Source organism: Schistocerca cancellata, chromosome 5, assembly GCF_023864275.1.
Source record: "Schistocerca cancellata isolate TAMUIC-IGC-003103 chromosome 5, iqSchCanc2.1, whole genome shotgun sequence".
NCBI lineage: Eukaryota > Metazoa > Arthropoda > Insecta > Orthoptera > Acrididae > Schistocerca > Schistocerca cancellata.
The window spans coordinates 375,303,390-375,330,549 of NC_064630.1; the positions used below are offsets into that span (position 1 = coordinate 375,303,390).

The 27,160-nt window shown below is 39.5% G+C and overlaps 1 protein-coding gene across 3 annotated transcripts in view; it reads right to left on the reverse strand.

Annotated features, from left to right (window-relative positions):
• LOC126188992 (tyrosine-protein kinase Abl) overlaps positions 1–27,160 on the reverse strand; it is a 469,368-nt gene that overhangs the window by 89,061 nt on the left and 353,147 nt on the right. For all 3 annotated transcript variants that reach the window (XM_049930790.1, XM_049930788.1, XM_049930789.1), the window contains exon 8: positions 4,069–4,240. In XM_049930790.1, coding sequence (XP_049786747.1) covers positions 4,069–4,240 — 172 coding nt within the window. The remainder of the gene's footprint in view (positions 1–4,068; positions 4,241–27,160) is intronic.

The following is a 27,160-nucleotide window of genomic DNA, read 5'->3' on the forward strand; positions in this document are numbered from 1 at the left end:
CTCAATCTTTCCTCTCCCACATCCACACCGGTTGTTCAGAGCATCCTCCTACAGGCCAACCGCAAATTAGAACAGCATGCCACCCTCCACCTAAAAAAACTATCCAATCTCCTGGTTTCCCACCTCCAAAAAGGCAACTCACTCACCCTTCACAACCTTTCCAGCAAACCTCAACCTCCTCTCATTGCACACAAACCCAGTCTCTCCCATCTACTCAATCTCCCACTTCCAGCTCCACTCCCTCCAAAACCTCAAAATTCCAATCAACACAATCTGGAACCACAACACCCCAATTCAGTAGTTAACCTTTCCTCCAAACCTCTCTCCCAATCCGAAACCTCTGTCCTATCCAAAGGCCTCACCTTCAGCCCCACTCCCAGATTTAACCAAACAGCCCTCGTCAAAGATTTACTGTCCTACACCCGTACTCTCTGCTGGAAATATCACTTTGCCACGAAGAAAAATGATCCTAATCCTACTCCTAATGATCCAACTCCCCAAGACACTCTCCAAATTGAACCATGCCTGGAACAGTTCCGTCCTCCGTCACAGCGGGACCCACCTCCTCTTCCTAGAAATCACCCTCTCCTAACCTTCCAGGCATTTCTGACTTCCAGCCTTGCCTCTCAATCCTTCTTAAAAAACCTTAATCCTACTCCCAACATCACCACTGCTGAAGCCCAGGCTATCCTTGATCTGAAGGCTGACCAATCCATCGTCATTCTTCCGGCGGACAAGGGTTCCACGACTGTGGTACTTGATCGTCGGGAGTATGTGGCTGAGGGACTGCGTCAGCTTTCAGACAACACTACTTACAAAATTTGCCAAGGTAATCCCATTCCTGATGTCCAGGCGGAGCTTCAAGGAATCCTCAGAACCTTAGCCCCCCTACAAAACCTTTCACCTAACTCCATCAACCTCCTGACCCCACCAACACCCCGCACCCCCACCTTCTACCTTCTTCCCAAAATTCACAAACCCAATCCTCCCGGCCGTCCCATTGTAGCTGGTTACCAAGCCCCCAATGAACGCATCTCTGCCTACGTAGATCAACACCTTCAACCCATTACATGCAGTCTCCCATCCTTCATCAAAGACACCAACCACTTTCTCGAACGCCTGGAATCCCTACCCAGTCTGTTACCCCCGGAAACCATCCTTGTAACCACTGATGCTACTTCCTTATACACAAATATTCTGCATGTCCAGGGCCTCGCTGCGATGGAGCACTTCCTTTCACGCCGATCACCTGCTGCCCTACCTAAAACCTCTTTCCTCATTACCTTAGCCAGCTTCATCCTGACCCACAACTTCTTCACTTTTGAAGGCCAGTCATACCAACAATTAAAGGGAACAGCCATGGGTACCAGGATGGCCCCCTCGTACACCAACCTATTCATGGGTCGCTTAGAGGAAGCCTTCTTGGTTACCCAGGCCTGCCAACCCAAAGTTTGGTACAGATTTATTGATGACATCTTCATGATCTGGACTCACAGTGAAGAAGAACTCCAGAATTTCCTCTCCAACCTCAACTCCTTTGGTTCCATCAGATTCATCTGGTCCTACTCTAAATCCCATGCCACTTTCCTTGACGTTGACCTCCACCTGTCCAATGGCCAGCTTCACACGTCCGTCCACATCAAACCCACTAACAAGCAACAGTACCTCCATTATGACAGCTGCCACCCATTCCACATCAAACGGTCCCTTCCCTACAGCCTAGGTCTTCGTGGCAAACGAATCTGCTCCAGTCCGGAATCCTTGAACCATTACACCAACAACCTGAAAACAGCTTTTGCATCCCGTAACTACCCTCCCGACCTGGTACAGAAGCAAATAACCAGAGCCACTACCTCATCTCCTCAAACCCGGAACCTTCCACAGAAGAACCCCAAAAGTACCCCACTTGTGACAGGATACTTTCTGGGACTGGATCAGATTCTGAATGTGGCTCTCCAGCAGGGATACGACTTCCTCAAATCCTGCCCTGAAATGAGATCCATCCTTCATGAAATCCTCCCCACTCCACCAAGAGTGTCTTTCCGCCGTCCACCTAACCTTCGTAACCTCTTAGTTTATCCCTATGCACCCTCCCACCACCACCTATTCCAGTCCTGTAACCCGGAAGGTGTACACGATCAAAGGCAGAGCCACGTGTGAAAGCACCCACGTGATTTACCAACTGACCTGCCTACACTGTGAAGCTTTCTATGTGGGAATGACCAGCAACAAACTGTCCATTCGCATGAATGGACACAGGCAGACAGTGTTTGTTGGTAATGAGGATCACCCTGTGGCTAAACATGACTTGGTGCACGGCCAGCACATCTTGGCACAGTGTTACACCGTCCGGGTTATCTGGATACTTCCCACTAACACCAACCTGTCAGAACTCCGGAGATGGGAACTTGCCCTTCAGCATATCCTCTCTTCTCGCTATCCGCCAGGCCTCAATCTCCGCTAATTTCTAATTTCAATTTGCCGCCGCTCATACCTCACCTGTCTTTCATCTTTGCCTCTGTACTTCCGCCCCGACTGACATCTCTGCCCAAACTCTTTGCCTTTACAAATGTCTGCTTGTGTCTGTATATGTGTGGATGGATATGTGTGTGTGTGCGAGTGTATACCCGTCCCTTTTTCCCCCTAAGGTAAGTCTTTCCACTCCCGGGACTGGAATGACTCCTTTCCCTCTCCCTTAAAACCCACATCCTTTCGTCTTTCCCTCTCCTTCCCTCTTTCCTGATGAGGCAACAGTTTGTTGCGAAAGCTTGAATTTTGTGTGTATGTTTGTGTTCGTTTGTGTGTCTGTCGACCTGCCAGCACTTTCATTTGGTAAGTCACATCATCTTTGTTTTTAGGTATATTTTTCCTTCGTGGAATGTTTCCTTCTATTATAACCATTATATATATTTATTTATATTGGGGGGGGGGGGGGGGGAGTGAGTGTTTAACATGTGGATTTTTGATCACTCTGAGTACAAGTGCCTGAAGATGGAATCTAACAATGGAAACTCCAGGCTGGAATATCAACAATTTAAGGAAAAAGGTACATTGTTAACTCACCATAAAGAAGACACAATGAGTTGCATACAGGCACTATGAAAAGATTGTTACACGTTTACCTTTTGGTCAAAGCCTTTTCTGAAAATGGAAAACACACACACACACACACACACACACAGAGAGAGAGAGAGAGAGAGAGAGAGAGAGAGAGAGAGAGATGTGCTTGCTCGTGTGAAAGAATTTGTGCATCTTTGCTTTTCTGAAGGAGGCTTTGTCCAAAAGCTATGTGCTTAATGGTCTTTTCACTGTTCCATTCTGCAACTGAAGATGGAATCTAAGATGGAATCTTATGGGTCCAAAGTGCTCTCTCTTCCATTTCTTACTCTCTTTTGTAGTGCTATCCACTTGTTTTGACATTAATTAGTTATTTTCATCCAATTCTGTCCTGCTGTTTTTCTCTTTCTGGAATGCTGTATTTTCCTGTTTATCCTAGAGAAGCCCTTTTACCACCAACTGCACCTTTTTTCCAGATGAACAAATCTCCTACTCTAAAAGCCAGTGCCTGCATTTTTTCATCATAATAGTCTTTATGCTCCTACATCATGTGTATAAAGAACACACCAATAGAAATACAAATCTGATTACACAACAAAATCTAAAAAAATGAATAAACTGGAAACACCAAACATGTGCAAATATGGTGAAATACTTTTGTAATAATCAATGGTCACAAACACACTTGATATACAAGAAACATTCAAAATTTGATTTTGAAATAATGATCAGGGTGCAACTAATGATGCGTATAACTTCACCTGATACCATGAATGTTACACATTTTCTTTTCCTTTTTAAACTACTATTCATTTCATTTTCATTTGAAACAAATATAGTATCCTTTCACATACCTTATTTAAGAAGGAATTAGTTTTTCTTTTATGTCGGCTTCTGCTAGTATAATTAACTTTGACTCTACACAAGCACAGGATTAACACAATCACACACTCTAGCACTTTGAATTACAAATTTGTTGCTTCCACAATTTTTGAACTTTTTACTACACACCTTTGTTGAAAACTTGTTGTATGCCAGACCTTCTGGTGCAGTCCACTTAATAGGAAATTTAGCCCCAGCATGAGCTGTATATGTGTCATCCCTCATTAGGCGTGCAAGTCCAAAATCGGCCACTTTGACCAAGTGATCCTCTCCAACAAGACAGTTCCGAGCAGCCAAATCCCTGTAACACATTTCCTTCAAGAAGTGAAACTTATAACACAAGATGGCAACTGTTTCATCAAAAGATTTCCCTGAGACTTACAGTTCATCCATGTTGAAATTTCAAATTTCGCAGAACCAATTCTTGTTGTGAGTGGAAGTTATATTTTACTATATTTTATGAACATCAATGAAATATTTTGAGTTGCCATGTCACTTATTAGCGATTATTTCAGGACTGTCTAGAATTTACAGTTTTATCAATTATTCTATGAGTTATAACCCTCCCTGAAAAATGCTATGTTACCTTCACCCATCACCATTCTGTGCAATAACCTGAAGTATTTGAGAAATCCTTGCAGGAACACATTCTGAACCATTGCCAATGGACTGTAGTATTATTATACTTTGATAACAATAACCCACCATGTTTTATATCCAACGCTCTTCACCCTCTGGTCATTGTTAACTTTAAGTATGACACTGTGCAAAGCCAACAAAATACTACTTTGCAATAAAGTCTGCCAAAAAAATGGATTTACAGCTATGTGACCAAATATCGCATTGAGTCATCTCTAGATTATGCAATGGGAACTGGACCTGGAGCGTGTAAACCCATAGACAATAATGAACATTCCATAATCGGCAAGCATGCTGAAGGTAATTACAATTGAGTAACAAACATTACAACAGTTTCAGTACACCTCTTCACCCTTTCCTTATGTCACCACACAACCAACTGTTTCTGGACAAAATCAGAGAATGAGTGGCAACAAAACTACTCAGTAGAATACTTTTAATCAACAAGCAGTTCAGCTCTTCCTTGACTCTCTCAGAATTCCCAGAATATTTCAGAATCCCCTTTTCAGTAAGTTCAGTTTCCTTGACTATCGCCTTTCAGTAGAAGAGATATGCAGATGATGGACAAATGCTCATAGTCTTAAGTTATGCAATTCAGAGCTCATTTTACTACATATTTTTGTCTTGTTTTCGTTCATACTGTCTTGTTTTGGTCCATACTGCCACCTCTGAAAGTTGCTTACCCTAGAATCTCAGCAACAACAATACTAGCACATGTACTCCACTATCAGAGGTATCAGAAAGATTTTTGCTTATAACTTTTGACTCGGTCATTTTCATTTTCAGACCAGGGACCCTTACCTCAAATTGATACATTTACTCTTCTCTATCATCCATGAAACTTTGTATCATCATCAGAGAATCACCCAGTATAAAGCTGCTCAACATCCATTAACAGCTGTAATTGAATCTTTGTCAAAGAAAACAAAATGTGGTGGTCGTACAAGTTACTTTAATGCTCCACATGTGTGATAGAAATATTTTGTAGCTTACAACAAATATGGAAAAATTCTGTGCTAAAGAAAATCATTTTACAGGAACAGACTACCACCAGTAGTATCCTACAACTATAATTTAATTACAGAATTTATGAACACGTATTACATGCTTAATTAATTGCACAATACTAATTTGGCACTAAATCTGTTCTCAAGATGTACATGTATATACAAAATATCCTTTCACAAATTATTTTACACATTTAAAATACTCCACAGAATTTATAATGTCTAATCTAAGCACCAGTTTTAGGGCATAAAGATAGATTTTAAATCTTTCAAAGACTTTCACCCATAAAAATTCATTAAATAAAAGGAGTACAACAATATAAAGAAAATAATTACTCAAATGCAAAACATAATCACTGAAGAAACTTATTTATTTTGAGATCTTTGAAATTTGTAGAAAATCATCACACACAAACATTGTTGAATTAATTCCACAGCTGGTAATAAATGAAGGCTGTGTGAATGCAGGGCATTTCATGAATTTAGTGGGATAGATTGACACTACAGAATTCATCACTGGCAGGCTAATGTAGAAGCTAAGTACAAAGCTTGTGAATTTCTTATATATATATATATATATATATATATATATATATATATAACTCCGCTGTACCGGTCCCAAGCCCGGGGCCTCATTATGCAAGTGATGAGGAAGGAGGAGGGGGAGGAGTAACAACCTCGTTTAAAAAACCAGAGTTCACCTGGCCCGGGTGATAGTACTCTGTCAGGGCCCCTTTGCTAGGGTTACAGCGAAGACCTCAACGGTAGTGAAGGCGGAGAGAACGAATCTCGGTACGGTGGAACTAGCGGAAGAGGCACATAATACAATAAATCCACCTTGCGTCTGACTTGTAACAAGCGGCACTGTGGTCGGCGTCTGCTCACCAGAGGTGCGGCCGTAATACAAATTCTGGAACTAACCACTCCAGTCTTAACCACTGAGCTTTTCTGAGCTCAACCCTTTGATTCTAAGTACTATTATGGAGCGTTTTAGTAATTACAAAATTACCCCAGGTGGTAACAAATCCTCCGCCATCAGTGGCGCAACTAGTCTATCGGATTCTGGGGAGACTAGGCTGAAACGCTATATCCCAAACCAGAGGAAATCGAAGTCTTTTGACCGACTCATGCCCAAGGTCGAAACATTTTTTGGAACTATCAATATTAACTCTCTCTTGACACCAGGAAAACTCTATAAATTAGGAGACACACTAAAAGAACAAAATATCAAAATTTTAGCCCTGCAAGAAACAAGGTTGCCTGATGAGAATACCATGGATTTTGGAAACTACCGATTGTTTAAAAGCAAAACAGACAAAAGAATTCTTAAAAACACTCCACATCTGGGTGTTGCATTCGCAATTTCGCAAGACATTCTTGGCTCCGTAATCGAAGTAAATCCAGTAAACAACAGACTAATGACAATTTCCATGAAATGTGCAAATAAAATGTACTGTTTAATTAACGCACACATGCCTATCAACCAGGAGAATAAAACAAATCCAGAAAAAGTAAATAAGTCATGGGAAGTGTTAGAGAATACAGTCTCCAAAATTCCTCAAAATTATGTAAAGATTTTAATGGGTGATTTCAATGCACAGTTAGGGAAAGAGAGAAAATTTAGAAAAACGGTCGGTGAATTCCCTGCACATAAATGGACCAATCAAAATGGAAAGAGGCTGGTAGAATTTTGCAGAAATTTCAATCTCAAAATTATGTCAAGTCATTTTAAGAAAAAACCTTCAAAACAAAAGACATGGCGATCACCTAACAAGGACATAGGTGAATTCCAAATTGACCATATTGCAATCTCGTATCCATGTCACAAAGAAATTTTAAATGTTCAAGTTCGTAAAGGCGCCAATATTGACTCAGACCATTACTTAACCCGTGTGAAACTAAAGCTAAAACCCCAAAATTTCAACAAAAGGACACCATTAATCCCCAAATTTGACACCAGTAAAATCCAACCATCACTATTAGCAGACGAATTTGACAAAACAAGTGCACAAAATTGGGAACAACTCAAACACAAGATTATCAAAACAGCTCAAGATCAAATTCCTTTACGAAAACACAAGAAACATGCTTGGTGGAATGAAAACTGTGATCATGCAATCAAAGCCAGACAAGAGACATTTAAAGCATGGAATAGCAACAAGACAGAAGACACATATGATACATTCCTGACAACTAGAAAAGACACTTCAAAACTAATTAGACAAACAAAAAGACAATATGAGAATAGTCAACTCTTAGAAATTGAAGAAGATTTTCAGAAATACAATACCAGAAATTTTTATAAAACTTTTAAAACCAAAATAAAGGGGTACCAACCCCAGAATCTTTGCTTCAAGAAGGAAAATGGACAGTTGGCTCTTAACAACCAAGAAAATTGCAAAGAACTTTCTAAATATTTTAAGAATCTTCTAAATTGCCCCGAGCCCACAGAAAGATTTCCACCAAAAATTCCTCAATAATGCAATCCAGTTTCACTTGCACCAAATGAAGAGGAAATCATTAAAGAAATTCATAGGTTGAAAAACAACAAAGCATCTGGTGAAGATGGAATTGTTGCAGAACTTTTAAAGGCAGCTGGTCCAAAAACCGTTAAAGAAATTACTTCAATCATGCAAAACATTTGGCAAACTGAAAAAATTCCTGATGAATGGAAAACCGCCTTGATTCACCCACTTCATAAGAAGGGAGACAAAACTGATGTTAATAATTACAGAGGAATTTCTCTTCTTCCAGTCACATACAAAATCCTCTCTCAATGTCTTCTGAACCGAGCACAACAACTTGAATGGAAAATTGGCGAATATCAAGCAGGTTTCAGGCCAAATAGATCTTGCCCAGAACAGATTTTAGTCCTCAAACTAATTCTCAGACATCAAAAAATTTACAATAAAAAACTAGTTTGTACCTTTGTAGATTTTAGAAAGGCTTATGACTCAGTGGATCGTGAATCTCTTTTCCAAATTGTGAAAGAACAAGGCCTGGATCCTAAAACCACGGCAATTATCAGAGACACGCTAACTGGTACAAAATCAAAAGTAAAGTTCAGAGGAGAAATTTCAGAACCCTTTGAAATAAAAACAGGCGTGAGGCAAGGTGATGGACTCTCTCCGTTGCTATTTAACTGCGTTCTAGAAAAAGTAATACAAGAGTGGCGCGAACGAAAATTGGAGTTCAAAACTGACCAACCAGTGAAATTAGGACGAACAAATATTCGAATAGACTGTTTGGCCTTTGCAGACGACTTGGTTATTCTAACGCAGGACATCCAAATTGCTCAGAAACAAATAGAAATTCTTAAAGAAACAGCAGAAAGAGTAGGTCTCCAAATCTCATTTGAAAAAACACAGTATATGACTAGCAACAAACTGGCACCCAAACTTTTGGAAACTAAGTATGGAAAAATCAAAAGAGTTTCGCAATTCAAATATTTAGGTGAAACAATCTCAGAGACTGGTCTAGAAAAAATTGGAAATGAAATTCGTTGTCAAAAGATGGAGACAGCTTTTAGACTTACAAAAGACATCTACAACAAAAAATGTCTCTCGAGGTACTCTAAATTGAGACATTACAACACGGTCATAAAACCAGAGTGCCTTTATGGGGGTGAAACGCTAATTTTAAACAGAAAAAAGGACATTCAAGAAATCCAAAAAAGAGAAAGAAAAGTAATCAGAAAAATTCTAGGTCCAAAATATACTGAAGAAGGAACATACAGGCTAAGAGCAAATAGTGAAATTCAACAATACACATGCATATATTCGGATATGAAAAAACGCAGATTAAAATTTTATGGGCATATTAAAAGAATGGATGCTACCAGACTAACTAAACAAGTAGTGGAATTCTACGAAAATCGAAGTAAAGCTAAATTTGAGACAATAAAATGGATTGCTGCTATAAAAGAGGACATGAAAGAGGCAGATATAAAACAAGATGAAATTCAAGACAGAAAATTATTTAGGCAAAAAATTCATGACTGGGTAGTTGGTCAAGCTGAAAAACCAAAGAAAACTGGAACCACATGGTCGGATGAAAGGAAAAGAGCTCATTCCGAGAGAATGAAAACAATTTGGGCAGAGAGAAAGTCTAAAAGAAAATAACTGAATGCCCCGTGATTGTACTTCGCGTGGTCCAGTAGGGCCCAAACGTGAATAATATATATATATATATATATATAAACAAAGATGATGTGACTTACCAAATGAAAGTGCTGGCAGGTCGACAGACAGACAAACGAACACAAACATACACACAAAATTCAAGCTTTCGCAACAAACTGTTGCCTCATCAGGAAAGAATGACGAAAGGATGTGGGTTTTAAGGGAGAGGGTAAGGAGTCATTCCAGTCCCGGGAGCGGACTCCTTACCCTCTCCCTTAAACCCACATCCTTTCGTCTTTCCCTCTCCTTCCCTCTTTCCTGATGAGGCAACAGTTTGTTGCGAAAGCTTGAATTTTGTGTGTATGTTTGTGTTCGTTTGTGTGTCTATCGACCTGCCAGCACTTTCAGTTGGTAAGTCACATCATCTTTGTTTTTAGGTATATTTTTCCTTCGTGGAATGTTTCCTTCTATTATAACCATATATATATATAGTGTTATTGTGTGCTGAGAAAAACCTAAGTGGTATTATGTCATCATGTGTGAACTACATTTGTGCTTTCTACAAGTATTGCAGTAGTATCCTCATCCAGTCACTCCTCCTAACTTCAGTGTATATTTGCATGACAGAAGGTGACCTTTTGAGAATTAATAGAAGTTTTCAGATATCAGGCACAAATCTATTCCACAGTAAATCTCTGAAGAACTCCTCACAGAGTATAAAGCTGACTGCTTTGCCGCTTGTCCTTCTCCACTATGGTCAGAATTACATAGAAATGGAGTCAGCAAATAAATCTTGGCAAATTGTTTGCAATTTAACATATCAGTCAGTAACTGACTCCTGCTGGGCCATGCCAGCCCCAAAAGATATGAATGATCACAGTTTCAGGCTTTTGTCTACTAAAGGCTACGGGATTAGCCTCATTTTAAGTCTGAATGTGTGGCCATGGCAGAAGAGCTTCCTCATTGTTACATAAACATAGTACACTAAGTTAACACACCAAGCTTCCCCAGGCAGGTTTACAGCTCCTCCCAGCACTATCAAATGGTGTAACATACTTTCTGATAATTTCTCATGATGAAGACAGCAAAATTGTTGTGAAAGAGATCGTTAAAGCAAATAGCAGTGCACACAGTAAAGCACGTGGCATTCTGTGAAACCAAACAACGCATCAGGTAGCACTGCACTTAGCTATTGTTGATTACTTTAAGAAGGCTGTGATGGGGAATTTGCTCCAACGCAGTTGCAATATGCCTCATAACCAATTTTACAACAATATTTCGAAGAAGGCAATAAAGGAAGGCTGCCACAGCACACAAGAGCCTTCGTTTGACCCACTGTAATGCAGCGTGCTCATTAGTATGGAAGGGAAAACGAATCACAAAATAAGGAATGGCTGACTCTATGGCTGGTGTTACACTTTCTAAAGAGAAGATGGTAACTGCTATAGTATTTTCTCACTTCAGTCAGGCATATAATGTTACTATTGGCTATAAGAGAGATTTTTTGAGAAATCACTCCTAGATGTTTATGAGAATTCTGTAATGAATAAAAAACCTGTACTCCATATTCCAGGGGTTGGAGGGGGGGGGGGGGGGGGGGGGGCACCTAAGCTTAGAGTCAGTCACAGGAAAAGTAGGTGGCAGACTTCAATTCATTGGTATGATAGGAGAAAATGCAATCAGCTTACAACAGAGATTCCTTACAAAACACTTTTACGACCCACCTTAAAATACTGATCAGGATACCACAATTATACAAAAGAGGGCAGTACATATGATCAGAGGTTTGTTTCACCTATGGGAGGGTGCCATGGAAATACTGAAAAATGTGAACCAGCAAACAAAAGTCTACTTACGAAGTTTAAAAAATCAGTATTAAGCGGCAAGTTTCAGGAAAGACTAGAGCCCCTATATATTGCTCCAACAGGGATGGCAAATACAAGATTACATTAATAACAGCTTGCACAGATATCTAAGCAATCATTCTTCACACACTACATATTTCACAGCAATTTGCAATGTATGAATATATATGTAGATACAAAATTCAAATAGCTGCTGAAATTTTCATCAACAAACAAAACTGGGTGCTATAATTTTCAGTGTGATAAGAGTCTGCAACTGCGATGAATTTTTTTGAATGATTTTGTGATGCTGTGCTCTTTATTTCATGTACGATTGTACAATTTTGGCCTTGGGCCATTTTCAAGTTTTAGATACTTGAAAATGGCCTAAGGCCAAAATTTTACAATCATACATGAAATAAACAGAATGGCAGCTAAAGGCATCAACGAAATTATAAAAATTGGATGCTTTAACCAACTATCTTACTTAGTGTAAGAGTGCTAAATCCTTGTCATTCTCAGAAGTTTCAGTGTGGTCCTTGTACTTTACTTCCTTGAAGAACATTGAAATCTGTTGTTCACTCTCCATCCACAACGATCTACTGCAATCTACATCTCGAATAATGCTGTCACAGTAAGGCTGTTTTTATAGAACTAACAGATATATATCTGCCTTGTTACTTTGATCCAGTTTTCAGAAAATTTGAGAATAGTGTAAACTGAAATTCATGGCATCAGTGGTTTATGAATGGTCTTTTTTTACCAATAAAAATGTTTTTGGTCAAGCCAAAACATTACGTTAAAATCTAAATTTACTTTAGATTTTAGCAACAGATGAAACTGGGTGCCCACAATTGAAATGGTGTCAACTTGTGCCCTCCTGTAGTAAAAAGCAACGTTGTCCATAACCCAATGGTTGGTTTAAAAACTGCAGTCCTTTACATGACATGGTTCTTTTGAGAAAGGTATGCTTTTGCCTTTCCCTGAATTTTGAGCCGACTTACCCAGGTAGTTACAGGGGGACACACAATTTAACGTGAACTCCAAACCATACTGTAGCCTGGCATCTTTTTAATTAACAAATCATTGCCACAGGTGAAAGAAGTACTAAGGCTCATTGGTAAGTGCCATGTTAGAAACACATTTGTCAGGGGTTCTAGCCACAACTGTTCCTGGCATTTCTCATTTTTTTTTTTTTGTTTCACCTCTGGCAATGTTTTCTAAATGTGAAAGATATCAAACTGTATAATTGTTCAGAATTCAGTGTAAACTGCAGAAGCCCTTATAATTGACTAAGGTCAATCAAAAGCTGGAGGAAGGTAGGGGTATACCACCTCCAGTATGACTGTGGTGACAGTTCCTGTAGTACCTGGGAATTACTCGACAGTACATTAAAGACAACAGTCGATTTAATGCAGTTCGCACAGTACCTAATCAAAAACATCAAGTGCTTTGAGGCATTCCTAATGCTTTATGATTTAATCCTTTTCAATACCATCACAGCTTATAACTCCACATAATTCATGTAATGTAATTGCAGTTAAATTTTATAACACAAGTTGTAAATTTACTTTATTCAAGAGCATACAGCTGATAACATTAGCACAACTCCAGCTACATGTGCTGCATCACAAGATGGTAGCTGGAATGAATGGACTGTCTGTTCATCTCCAAGTATACACATAAACGCAGCGGTGCTTTTACACCAAGGGTGCTCTGTGAGATATGACACACACTAGCAATAGAAGGATTTATGCCATCTTCCAACTTACACCACTAAGTTTTTTGAAGTAGTTTTTGTTCAATGTCACAAGCATACCTAATGGTTATATATGGATCTCTTGGATACAAACACAAAAAAGTTCCTCATGCCAGGGGTTTAAGTAGGTTCCCACTAACTTTACATTTAGTTTTTGCAATCTGAGATAAACCTCAAAATGGTTTTTATTTGTTTGTTTGTTTATTTTATGTACTTATTTATTTATACATCCATAGGCAATGTAAATTGTATGTATGTTGTCAACACAAACTACATAAACACAAACTACAGACACAGAGATACATAAACACACTCAATTTCACACATAAATACATTTAATTATTTATTTTTTATTTATTTACATTTTCTTTACGTGGAGCCATCGTAACGATGGCTTTTGAAAACATCAGACTTAATACTATGGTTATATTTACACTATATTCTGTAGCTGTTGCTTCTTATGTCAATTTTTTACATTTATCACATTACAACTGATATGCTAATGTTTCATGTTACAGTCACTATCTTTAAATTCATTGGAAGAATGTAAACATTTTTCTATTAGAAAAGATTTTAATTTTGTTTTAAAAACATTTCTCGTGTACGTTCTTAGAGCGTTTGGTAGCTTGTTATACCAATTCAAACCACTGATATATGGACTTCTATCAGTCACTTTTAACACTGTTCTGTTACAGAAATAGTTACACTTTGTTCTAGTGTCGTGATCATGTACATCACTGCCCTTGATAGCTTCTGTTGGTTGACTTATAAAAAATACAACTATTTTGAAGATGTAAAGAGAATATACTGTCAGATATTTGTGCTGCACAACCACTTCACAACATGAATCTCTATGTCCCATTCCATGTATGTGTCTTATTGCTCTTTTCTGTGGTGGTGGTGGTGGTGGTGGTGGTGGTGGTGGTAGTAGTAGCAGTAGTAGTAGTAGTCGTCGTCTTTTTAAATGTACATCAGCTGCACAGCCCCATAGTTCAATTCCATAATTGAGAAAGGGGTAAAGTGTTCCATAATATACTAATTTCAGTGCTTGGCTAGGAACTATCTCTGCGAGCTGGCTGAGGAGATATATGACACAACTGACTTTTTCGCATACAAAATTAATGTGGTATGTCCACCACAAATTTTCATCAACATACACACCCAGGAATTTACAGTTACCATTTTCTGTTGCAGAGATATTACACACTATTCATATTGTTGTGGTGAGAACTGCCTGTTTCAAATGTCAGTAGTTGAGATTTGGTGATGTTCACCTTGAGTCCCTGATCACTGAAGTATTTTGTTACTTCTGTTACACCACCAGTAGCAAGAGATTCTAGCTCATCAGATTCACTTCCATAGAATAAGATCGCATGTTATCTGCATAGCTTACAATATGGGAGTTAATGGGTTGTGCAATGTTGTTAATATATATATAAGGAAGAGAAAGGGTACAAGGATTGAGCCTTGTGGTACACCTTGTAATACAGGTTCACTGGTGGACAGGGAGTTCATGACTATTATCTCGTTTGTATGACACTAGTGCTTTGCATATGATTCAGCAGGTATGTGGTTAGAAGATTCACGACTTGATCCCCAATACTATAAGATTTTAGCTTTTTAAGAAGTACCCTATGGTTTACTGTATCAAATGCTCTTGTCAGGTCCAAAAATATACCTGCAGTCTGCATCTTCTGGTCCAACAGACAGTAAACTTCATGGATGAACTGTGTAACTGCTGCGGTTGTACTTAGCTCTTTTCTGACACCATGCTGGGAATCTACAAGCAGTTTATGTTTTGTGAAAAAGGCACTTAGCTGAGAAAGGATAATGCTTTCGAATATCTTAATAAAAGTGGGAATTGATGATATTGGTCTATAGTTGGAGACATCTTTCTTACTTCCCTTTTTATATGCTGGTTTCACTACACTCATTTTTAGAACCTTGGATACATGTTTTCTCTAATGCTGCAATTAATCAGGTGATTAAGAGGTTTAGAGATTTCTTTTGTGCACACTTTAGTATTAGCACTGGATACGCCATCCCATCCAGATGAAAATTTTTTTTCTTTAGCATGTATATTGCCCTGCGAACCTCCTGCTCATTCACTTCCACAAATTCAAATTCGGTACACTGGGCGAAATGGCATCGGGTCTCTACCTGTGAAACTCTAATATGGGTTGACTGTTTGCCAGAAATGTAGTAGTTATTAAAAATATTACATACAGTATCTGGGTTTTTTTATAGTGTTACCATCATGTCTTATGCTGAGTGGTTCCATGTTCATCTTGTTGGGACCTTTTCGGTATTTGTCAATCAGCTTCCAAGATGCTTCGCTTATGTTGTCAGACTGTTCTATTGTTTTGCTGTTAATCTGCTTCTTAGATTAACAATTTCAGTTTTGAAAGTTTGCTTGGCTATTTCACTATGTTTTAGCCCATGTTCTGTTATTACTAGTACATGTGGCAAGTGTTCTTCTATGAATATTTGTAGTATGTTTAGTTTGTTTTTGAGATATTGCACATTTAAGTGCATTAACTTTAAGGGTGTTATCCCTTCTTGTTTATTTACCATCTTGCATGAATCTAAATTGTTTTAGTTACACTTCATACAACATTTTGCATACACTGGTTTTATAGAACTGTCCTGCAATGACTGATCACTTATTTCACAGCCTTGCTTTTCTTTGCTTGAACGGGACTCAGTCATATCCGAAATACATCCATGAAAACTATTATTATGGTCCTTTATTCTAAAATAGTCTCGTGGTTGTAGCCTAGAGCAACTGCAGCTTTCTCTACACTGTCTTTCTCAGACAGTTTGCTTATGTGGGAAACTAGCGTGGCTTTCCCTTTCCTGTTTAAGTGGAATCTGTGTTTTGTGTGTTCATCACGACTCATCTTACTTAAGTCTATCAAATGTACATGGCTAAATTTATCACACAGTTTCTTTAGCTCAGAATTGTAGTGTCGAATCTCTTTGTTTACACACAACCACAGTGGTAAATCACATTGCACTGGCACGTTTTTGATGACAATGTTCATTTGAAATAGTTTTGGTAATATGTTATGGAAACATCACAGGGCTGTCTTGCTTTCGTTTTTGTATACGTCGTTGCTGCCGCCAATAATCACAACGTGAGTGTCTTTGTTCAGTTGACTTGTTTCTGCTGTAATATTCTCCACCACTGCATTTAACATTGCACCAGGCTTGATTTTCATGAAAACTGAATGTTTTGAATGCATACTTTCGCGAAAACGTTTGGATAGATCATTTCCATGACTGTCGGCATACAGAAGGAGCCCTTTGGTGCTTCTTAAGGTTGGCAAGTTCTTTTTTTGTTCTTTAGCGGGAGTTTTGTGACTACTTTCTGGTTCGTTTATGTCAGTTGTATTACCACAATCCGCTACTAGTGCTGAGAATTTGTTTGATAATGGTATCACTGGGGCTGTACTTACATGTCGTTCTTGCTTGGTTTTTTTTTTTTAACACGCCACATTTTCTGCGTGGAATGATCATTAACAACGGCGTTGTCTTGTGTTAGGCAATAATTCCGATCCACTGCTTTATATTTCGTTTCCAGCTCTTGATATTTCCTCAGAAGTTCTTGATATTTTGTATTGATTGACACTAAATCATCTGTTAACACACTTATTGTTGTCTTACAGAGTTACATATTTTGGACACTGTATTTCACTGTTCCATTGAATATATTGTGGAATGTCCCTTAACTGCAGTAATTAATAATTAGCACAATTGTAAACAAAATGTACCCATCATTTTAGGTAATCCTTTACAGTATAAAAACACTTTTCTAGCAAATAATTTTTAAGGGTATTCCTAAGGCATGTATTTCACTTCTGTCTCTGATCTCTCGTGTTAGTTTGTTGTATAGTTTAATTCTATTATACAGCACACTACTTTGGGTTTTTGTTTCAATTTTCTACTTAGACTTAAGTAGTGGCTCGATCTGATTCCATGTACATTTAGAGACCTGTTCGTTGGATACTGATCAATGTGTTTTTAATTTGGATTACCATTTGCAAAATATAGTCATGTGGAACAGTCATAATTCCCATGGATTTAAATAACTCAGTGCAGTGACTTCTCTTGCTACTTTTTGTCATAATTCATACAGACCTTTTTGCAGCTTAAATATTGTTTGTCTGTTCTGCTAATTTGCCCCCAAACATTATCCCAAAAGTCATCACATAATCAACATATGCAAAATACGTTGTTCTGGTGCAAGAGCTACTACACACTGAATTTATTATTCTCAGTGCAAAGCATGCTGAAGATATTCTTCCCAAGGGCAGTAACAAGCTCAGTCTATTTTAGTTGTGCACTAATATGCAAACCTAGAAATTTTGTTTGTGATATACAATCTATGAGCTCAACTTTCACTTTTAAAGAATATTTTTGGGTTTTCTGCTTTTGTGGGAACTAATACTGTTGGTTTTTTTACATTTAAAATTAATGTGTTGTTGTCTACCCATCTGCCTACATGCACGAGTGTTTCTTCAGCTTTGTTCTTTAGTAAACTTTGTAATGTTTCACTGATTCAAATGTTACTGAGTCACCAGCAAACAATATTGTTTCACCGTATTTGACACTCTGAGAAAAATCATTGATACATATCAAAAAGAGTATTGGGCCAAACACGCTTCCTTGGGGGATCTAATATTAATGTATTCTGGGTCAGAAAGGTATTGCTGATTGGAGTTTGAGAGATCTCTACCCTTTGCACTCTCGTTTTTTAGGTGTACACAAAACCACTTATTTGCTACCCCTCCTGTACATAGAGCTTCCTGTTTATGTAATAGAACTGTGTGGTGTACTGTATGGAAAGTTTTGCTGAAGTCATGGAAGATGCCTGTCATATGATCTCCCTTATCTAGTGCTTCCAGAACAATGTTTGTAAAATGAGCAACAGCTGATTGTGTGCCTTTACCAGGCCTGAACCCAAAATGTTCTTCACACAGAAGATTGCACTTTGTTAAGTACCCCATGACTAATTTTCATTATGGTTTCCATTACTTTTAAAAATGATGACAGTAAAGAGATGGGCCCAAAATTTTCTATACTTTCTGTGTCCCCTTTCTTATGTAGAGGCAGCACCTCTGCATGCTTTAGTGCCCCTGGGAAGCAACCTGTGGTGAATGATTAGTTTGTGACACGTGCTAAAGGGTCTTTGATGCTGTCCATACAGTCCTTCAGAAAGCACGCAGGCACTTCATCTATACCTGCTGCAGTTTTGTTTTTCACCTCCCGAATAACATTACTTATTTCTTCTGAAGTGTTGGGTTGCAGCAGCATTGTGTTTGGAACACAGTTCAGTGTTTGTATAGGCTATATTTTGTCGACTTTGTGTTGTAGCGTGGTACCTATGTTACTGAAATATTGAGCTGCAAAGTTTGCAATTTTTATTGGATCACGTATTATGGTACCATTTTGCTATAATTGTGTGTTTACTTGTTTTGTCTTTTTCCTATTTGTCTCCTGTATGGTAACATTCCACACTGCTTTTTATTTTTTTCTGCCTTTTCTATAATTATTATTATTTTGAGACATTTTTGCTTGGTGCTATTTTTGCTTGGTGCTATAATTTTTCTATATATATTTTTGTATGTTAGGTGGTATTTTTGAAATACAGTGTCATTTCGGCTGTTTTTAATGCTGTTGTGGTGTTTGAGTGTTACAGAGGATTTCCTTATCCCTTTGGTCACTAGGTTTCGTGTTTTAGTGACTCATAACTTATAGTACTTTTGGGAACACTTTTTTTGAACCTGAAATTAAATTTAAATATAAACTTTGAAAACTTCCTACCTGTACTGGTCTTCATGTACATTTCTTCCAATGTTTCACTGTTCATTTGAGTGGTAAATTCAGCCCCTTTTTTCTTAGAGAAGACCCTTCTTTATGCAAGATTTTAGTTTGGTTTAATTTTAGAGCTGACTGGGATGATCTGAAAGGCCCAGGTTACCTACGACAATGTCACAGTTTTCTTTCTCCAAGCCAGTTAGTATGTGGTCAATAACTGATGCTGAATGCTTAGTTATCCTTGTGGCTGTGTTAATCAATGGCAATATTTTACAGCTGTACATAACGCCCAAAAATGTGTTGCAGAACCCATATGGATTCAATAAGTTGATGTTTAAATCTCCACAAATGAGAATTTTGCCCTTAGGGTTTGTAACCATGTCCAATACTTGGATGAATGTAGCTATGTCACCACTGGGAGAATGGTAAATACTCAGTGCAGTTGATCTTTGGAATATATATGGCTTTTGTGACAGCCAGAGCGAGAGCACCAGCAGCAGCGAGTACTGTTTGTATAAAGCGTTTTTGTACTTATTTGCTGCGCTTAGCTTTTAAATAGTTTTTCTGGGAAAACCTAGCATAGTTTTCGCGTCTCGTATTTCAGTGAGTGTTTCTTGATTATCAGAGTAGCTCATCAGAAGATTATCTTGGGAATTTGTCACCGTATAGGGTAGGGTAAACATAGTCATGTGTAGGGACTGTGGTTGTTGTGAGCGGACGCAAGGAGAATTGGCCACTCTTCGGGGGCAGGTGGAGGCTTTGTCTGTTAGGCTCATCGAGCTCGAGGCGCAGGCGTCGGCTCGTAGTGGCGTTGGGGCAACTGTGGTGAGACCTATGCCTACTTCGGTGGCCTTGGAATCACATGGAACCCCTGATGTCGCTGCGTCTTCCGGCAGTGAGCATCTTACCGGCAGCCATCACTCCAGGGTGAATGGCGGACAGTGGTGGGCTCGCGCATGCCTGGCCGAAAGGCGAAGGTGGGATCTGGCCGCGTGGCAGCTGCCTTACCCCTTTCCAACAGGTACGGGGTGCTTCCTAGTGGTGATGACATCGTTTCCGAGCCACCACAGGATGCCTCGCCTGTTGGGCCAGTGGCCGATTCTCCGGCAAGGTCCCGACAGTCACAGAGGGCGGGCCTATTAGTTATAGGGAGCTCCAACGTTAGGCGGGTTATGGAGCCCCTCAGGAAAATAGCGGGTAGGTCGGGGAAGAATGCCAGTGTGCACTCGGTGTGCTTGCCGGGGGGTCTCGTCCGTAATGTGGAGGAGGCCCTTCCGGCAGCTATTGAACGCACTGGGTGTGACCGGCTGCAGATAGTAGCACATGTCGGAACGAATGACGCCTGCCGCTTGGGTTCTGAGGCCATCCTTGGTTCCTTCCGGCGGCTGGCTGATTTGGTGAAGACAACCAGCATCACACGCGGAGTGCAAGCTGAGCTTAATATCTGCAGCATAGTGCCCAGAGTCGATCACGGTCCTCTGGTTTGGAGCCGTGTGGAGGGTCTAAACCAGAGGCTCAGACGACTCTGCGACTATAATGGTTGCAAATTCATCGACCTCCGTTATTGGGTGGAGAACTGTAGGGCCCCCCTAGACAGGTCAGGCGTGCACTACACACCGGAAGCAGCTACTAGGGTAGCAGAGTACGTGTGGCGTGCACACGGGGGTTTTTTAGGTTAGAGGGACCCCCCCCTGGGCGAAACGATAAAATACCTGACGGCTTACCAGAGAGGACATTATCATCGTTGATAAAGAACGTCCGTCCTCAGAGACCAAAAACAGGAAAAGTTAACGTAATATTGGTAAACTGCAGGAGTATCCAGGGCAAGGTTCCTGAATTAGTATCTCTTATTGAAGGAAATAGTGCGCATATAGTATTAGGAACGGAAAGTTGGTTAAAACCGGAAGTGAACAGTAACGAAATCCTAGACACAGAATGGAATATATACCGCAAGGATAGGATAAACGCCAATGGTGGAGGAGTATTTATAGCAGTAAAGAATTCAATAATATCCAGTGAAGTTATTAGCGAATGCGAATGTGAAATAATCTGGGTTAAGCTAAGTATCAAAGGTGGGTCAGATATGATAGTCGGATGCTTCTATAGACCACCTGCATCAGCAACCGTAGTAGTTGAGCGCCTCAGAGAGAACCTGCAGAACGTCGTGAAGAAGTTTCGTGATCATACTATTGTAATAGGGGGAAACTTCAATCTACCAGGTATAGAATGGGATAGTCACACAATCAGAACTGGAGCCAGGGACAGAGACTCTTGTGACATTATCCTGACTGCCTTGTCCGAGAATTACTTCGAGCAGATAGTTAGAGAACCAACTCGTGAAGCTAACGTTTTAGACCTCATAGCAACAAATAGACCGGAACTTTTCGACTCCGTGAATGTAGAAGAGGGTATCAGTGATCATAAGTCAGTGGTTGCATCAATGACTACAAGTGTAATAAGAAATGCCAAGAAAGGAAGGAAAATATATTTGCTTAACAAGAGTGATAGGGCACAAATCGCAGAATATCTGAGTGACCACCATCAAACGTTCATTTCTGAGGAAGAGGATGTGGAACAAAAATGGAAAAAATTCAGAAACATCGTCCAGTACGCCTTAGATAAGTTCGTACCGACTAAGGTCCAAAGCGAGGGGAAAGATCCACCGTGGTATAACAATCATGTACGAAAGGTACTACGGAAACAAAGAAAGCTTCATCATAGGTTTAAGAGTAGTCGAATCATAGCTGATAAGGAAAAGCTGAACGAAGCGAAAAAGAGCGTAAAGAGAGCAATGAGAGAAGCATTCAACGAATTCGAACGTAAAACATTGGCAAACAATCTAAACAAGAACCCTAAAAAGTTTTGGTCATATGTAAAATCGGTAAGCGGATCTAAATCCCCTATTCAGTCACTCGTTGACCACGATGGCACCGAAACAGAGGACGACCGAAGAAAGGCAGAAATACTGAATTCAGTGTTCCGAAACTGTTTCACTGCGGAAATTCGTAACACGGTCCCTGACTTCAGCCGTCGCACGGACGCCAAAATGGAAAATATTGAAATAAACGATATCGGAATTGAAAAACAACTGCTATCACTTAGTAGCGGAAAAGCATCCGGACCAGACGAGATACCCTTAAGATTCTACAGTGATTATGCTAAAGAACTTGCCCCCTTTCTATCAGCAATTTATCGTAGATCGCTGGAAGAACGTAAAGTACCTAGCGACTGGAAGAAAGCGCAGGTCGTTCCCATTTTCAAGAAGGGTCATAAATCAGATGCGAATAATTATAGGCCTATTTCGCTTACGTCAATCTGTTGTAGAATAATGGAACATGTTTTGTGTTCTCGTATTATGACGTTCTTAGATAATACAAATCTCCTTCATCATAACCAACATGGATTCCGCAAACAGAGATCATGTGAAACTCAGCTCGCCCTATTTGCCCAAGAAATTCACAGTGCCGTAGACACTGGCGAGCAGATTGATGCCGTATTCCTGGACTTCAGGAAGGCATTTGATACGGTTCCGCACTTACGTTTAGTGAAAAAAATACGAGCTTACGGAATATCGGACCAGGTTTGTGATTGGATTCAGGATTTCCTAGAAGAAAGAACACAACATGTCATTCTTAACGGTTCAAAATCTGCAGATGTAGAGGTAATTTCGGGAGTACCGCAAGGAAGCGTGATAGGACCTTTATTGTTTACAATATACATAAATGACTTAGTTGACAACATCGGTAGCTCCGTGAGGCTATTTGCAGATGACACGGTTGTCTACAAGAAAGTAGCAACATCAGAAGACTCGTACGTACTCCAGGAAGACCTGCAGAGGATTAATGCATGGTGCGACAGCTGGCAACTTTCCCTAAACGTAGATAAATGTAATATAATGCGCATACATAGGGGCAGAAATCCATTCCAGTACGATTATGCCATAGGTGGTAAATCATTGGAAGCGGTAACGACCGTAAAATACTTAGGAGTTACTATCCGGAGCGATCTGAAGTGGAATGATCACATAAAACAAATAGTGGGAAAAGCAGGCGCCAGGTTGAGATTCATAGGAAGAATTCTAAGAAAATGTGACTCATCGACGAAAGAAGTAGCTTACAAAACGCTTGTTCGTCCGATTCTTGAGTATTGCTCATCAGTATGGGACCCTTACCAGGTTGGATTAATAGAAGAGATAGACATGATCCAGCGAAAAGCAGCGCGATTCGTCATGGGGACATTTAGTCAGCGCGAGAGCGTTACGGAGATGCTGAACAAGCTCCAGTGGCGGACACTTCAAGAAAGGCGTTACGCAATACGGAGAGGTTTATTATCGAAATTACGAGAGAGCACATTCCGGGAAGAGATGGGCAACATATTACTACCGCCCACATATATCTCGCGTAATGATCACAACGAAAAGATCCGAGAAATTAGAGCAAATACGGAGACTTACAAGCAGTCGTTCTTCCCACGCACAATTCGTGAATGGAACAGGGAAGGGGGGATCAGATAGTAGTACAATAAGTACCCTCCGCCACACACCGTAAGGTGGCTCGCGGAGTATAGATGTAGATGGTTAATATTTCTACATGTTTTTCTTCATTTAATGAAATAATGTCATTTCTAACTTCATACATAATCCCTTCCTTTACATGTATTCATGATCCATCTCCTCTCATAGTGGTGCTACTATAATGGCATGCTAGATTATATGAGTTTAGAGTTACATGTATTATTTCAGGACCCCACACCAGTGTTCTGTTATGCAAACAAGAGAGTTATCAATAGCATGCAGTTCACTTCTAGCTGTTGCACTTTATTTCTTATAGACTGGGTATTTTGGTGGAGAACTGAGGAACACTTAGCACTTCTTACCTGGAGCCTTCTCATTTTTCTAGTCTTCCAACATGAAGAGGAGCTACAGTTTCCTAGTCATTCATTTCACTACCCACTACTGTTTCTGCTGACTCCTCACAGATTTTTGCATAGCTTGCTCTTATTGCTGATAGTTTTATCACCTCTATTTTTTTATGTGTTTTTTTGTCCTTGTTGGATCTGGTGGTAGCTCTGTGACTATGGGTTCGGTTTTGAAATTATTTTGGTGGATTTTTATTTCCTTGGTTACCAGGTTCACCAGATATTCTTTAACCAACATGTTCAGGTGTAGTCCATGTTGTATGTGGAATATACATACTCACATCAACACAGTTCAAATTTTTAACATGCCTGCAGATTTTAGCAAACTGATTATTGGCACTCTGTATTTCTTTTTTAACACACGATTGCCTCATAAGATCGTAGCGATGCAGAATATTCAAAATTACGACATTTGTATGTGTGAGATTTTCAGACATAGCACTCGCCATTTCATTTTTGTATACATCATTAAACTTTTCAAAAGGACAAAAAAGTATTTATTGTGTAGATTTTTTACCCCTGTAGATGCTATCACCTTTTTAATTTCACCAAGTGGGTCTTCTGGTTTCACTATACCACATGAATATACCTTCACTTAGTTTATTTGCAACTCTACACTCTGGCTGTCTGAAAGCACAAATAGTTTGCTATTGGATTTTACGGACTGGAAATTCTTTTATGTCATTTCACTAAATGTTTCACTGCAATTTTGGGTCGGCAGATTTGCACTGGCCACTTTTATGCTTGGTTTTTTATTTGTCAGCGTCAATAAATTTTCTTCTCCTGTTATATTCACACTGTCATTTTCCTCTTCACCTCATTCATGAGTACTACATAGGCCTGCACGTCCACATCGTCAGTAGAAAGTACTTGCAGTAAGTTTTCGTGTTCAAAGCTTATGATACTTTCATGGTTTTTTCAATTTAGCACTTTTTTCCTTGCTCCTATTGTACGTCACATCTGTCCATTTTTACCTAATGGTCGCACTACAACCACCACGTTCAGTTCATTTTTTTTAAGCTGTGATTTCGAAATACCCATTTTTAAAGTACCGATAATAAACTGTAAACTAGTTATGTGTTCATTTATTGACATTGTGTGTTTATCTGATATCTCAGGTTTTCTTTCGATTATAGTGAAGTGCCTAAACTGGGTGAAAAAGAGGCTAATTACTATGTTACCACTTTTCATAAACTAACATCTGTAGGGTTCATGACAAGAAAAACTGTTGCTGAAAATCACCTGTGTTCAACAGGCTAACAGTTCATGCATTCCTAAGTTAATTTATCATCATTTCCTTACATGTTCAAGTAGGTGTGTCAGAAAAAGTTAATAACAAGAAATGATGGTGCGAGGATACTGGAGCGTATATATATCTATTCTGAAATACTCACTTAAGGGATAGTTCTTAAGAGACACAAAGAAAACACATTCACACAGTTATGAAGGTGACTTGCCACTATATACTTTATGGCCCAGCTCGAAATATATGTCTCTGTTTTGGTGTTCTAGTAAAGAAAAGTCATTTTAGATTATAAAACATATAGTTTACTACTGATTACGTGGTAAATAGGTGTATTAGTGTGCCCTTTAAGTGTACCGTTAAAGATTTCATTTTTCTTTACGTAATATAGCAGAAAACGGGAAAAGATCGTACAGTCGTATTTACTGTTTACGTTTTGCTGCAGCAAATCTATATAATTTTGTTTAGCTGTTCTTTGCTCTCTCCAGCAATTTAACTGCAGCGTACCTCTTCATTATTTAACTAGCATTTCCGAAAAGTAGTGTAAAGTTTAAGTTGTTGTTTCAGAAACTTTGCACTGTTGTTTTTGTTTACACACAGCTGTGTATAGGTCAAATTTTTGGAACCATATTTTTGTGTTTATCGGTAATTTAACTGACTTATTCTTAATAAACTATTATGTCTATCATGAGTGAAAAGTGCTCGACTTGCTGTAGAACTGTTAGGTCGGGGCTTTGGTGTGATGGGTGCTGTAGTTTTTTCCATGTGGGTGACTGTAGTGGTGTGGAAGTAGGGGAAGTAAATGAGACTCATCAGTGGTTTTGTAGGATTTGTAGTAGAGATAGGAAGATACTAGAACAGGAGGGGAAAATTGCCTCCCATCAGGCCGAGTTTGACAAGGCCAGGGGAGATCTTGACAGGTTAAGGAAGGAGAAGGGTAAAGAGAGGAGGGAAGTGGCAACAGGCAACAGGAGGAACAGGCCTAGAACTTTGTCTGACAGTTTCATGGTGAATGTGGAAAAAAAATTGGTACCTGTTGCTTCAGTTAGAAGCTGGTGAGCCTCAAGCAGTTGCAGGTGTAGACAGGGCACAACAAACTTTCAGCAGTAAATTGAAAAGTAAGAATGTAGGGAAACCAGTAAAGAAAAAGAAAGTGTTGTTGTTGTTGTTAGGTAGTTCCCATGGCAGAGGTGTTGGCCAACTTTTGCAGGATGAACTAGGATCAGAATACCAGGTCACCAATTTTTTTTTAACCTAGTGCTGGTCTGGAGCAGGTGACTGAGGATTTAGGATCACTTTGCAAAGACACCGTGGTTATAGTGGGTGGGGCAGCTAATAGTATTGACAGAGATCCTGGGTACAGTATAGAGTGTGACCTGGCAAAGGTTGCATCAGCATCGAAGCATACTAGTGTTTAGTTTGTATCTGTTCTTGGGCACCATGACCAATCTCATTTGAACTCTTCTGTCAAGAGAGTTGATTTGGAGTTGGAACGGTTGCTTATGCCAGGTTGATTCTCTCAATAGGTGGGATTATACTAGGCATGGCCTTCACCTCAACAGGAAGGGGAAGGGTAAACTGGCTGGGAAAACAACAGGTATGTTGGGGAGGGGGGGGGGGGGGGAGGCACTGTCATGAATGATAAAATACCAGTGGTTACAGGGTTCAGAAAAGACCCTTTTTTAGGGTAGCGAGGACAGAAAGAAACCAAATTTTTAAGAGAGGTTAGGACTGAGACAAACCTTCAGTTTGAGAAAGAAACCAAATTTTTAAGAGAGGTTGGGACTGAGACAAACCTTCAGTTTGAGAAAGAAACCAAGAAACATAATTCTAGCTTATTACATCAGCATAAACAGCCATTGGTTAAGAAT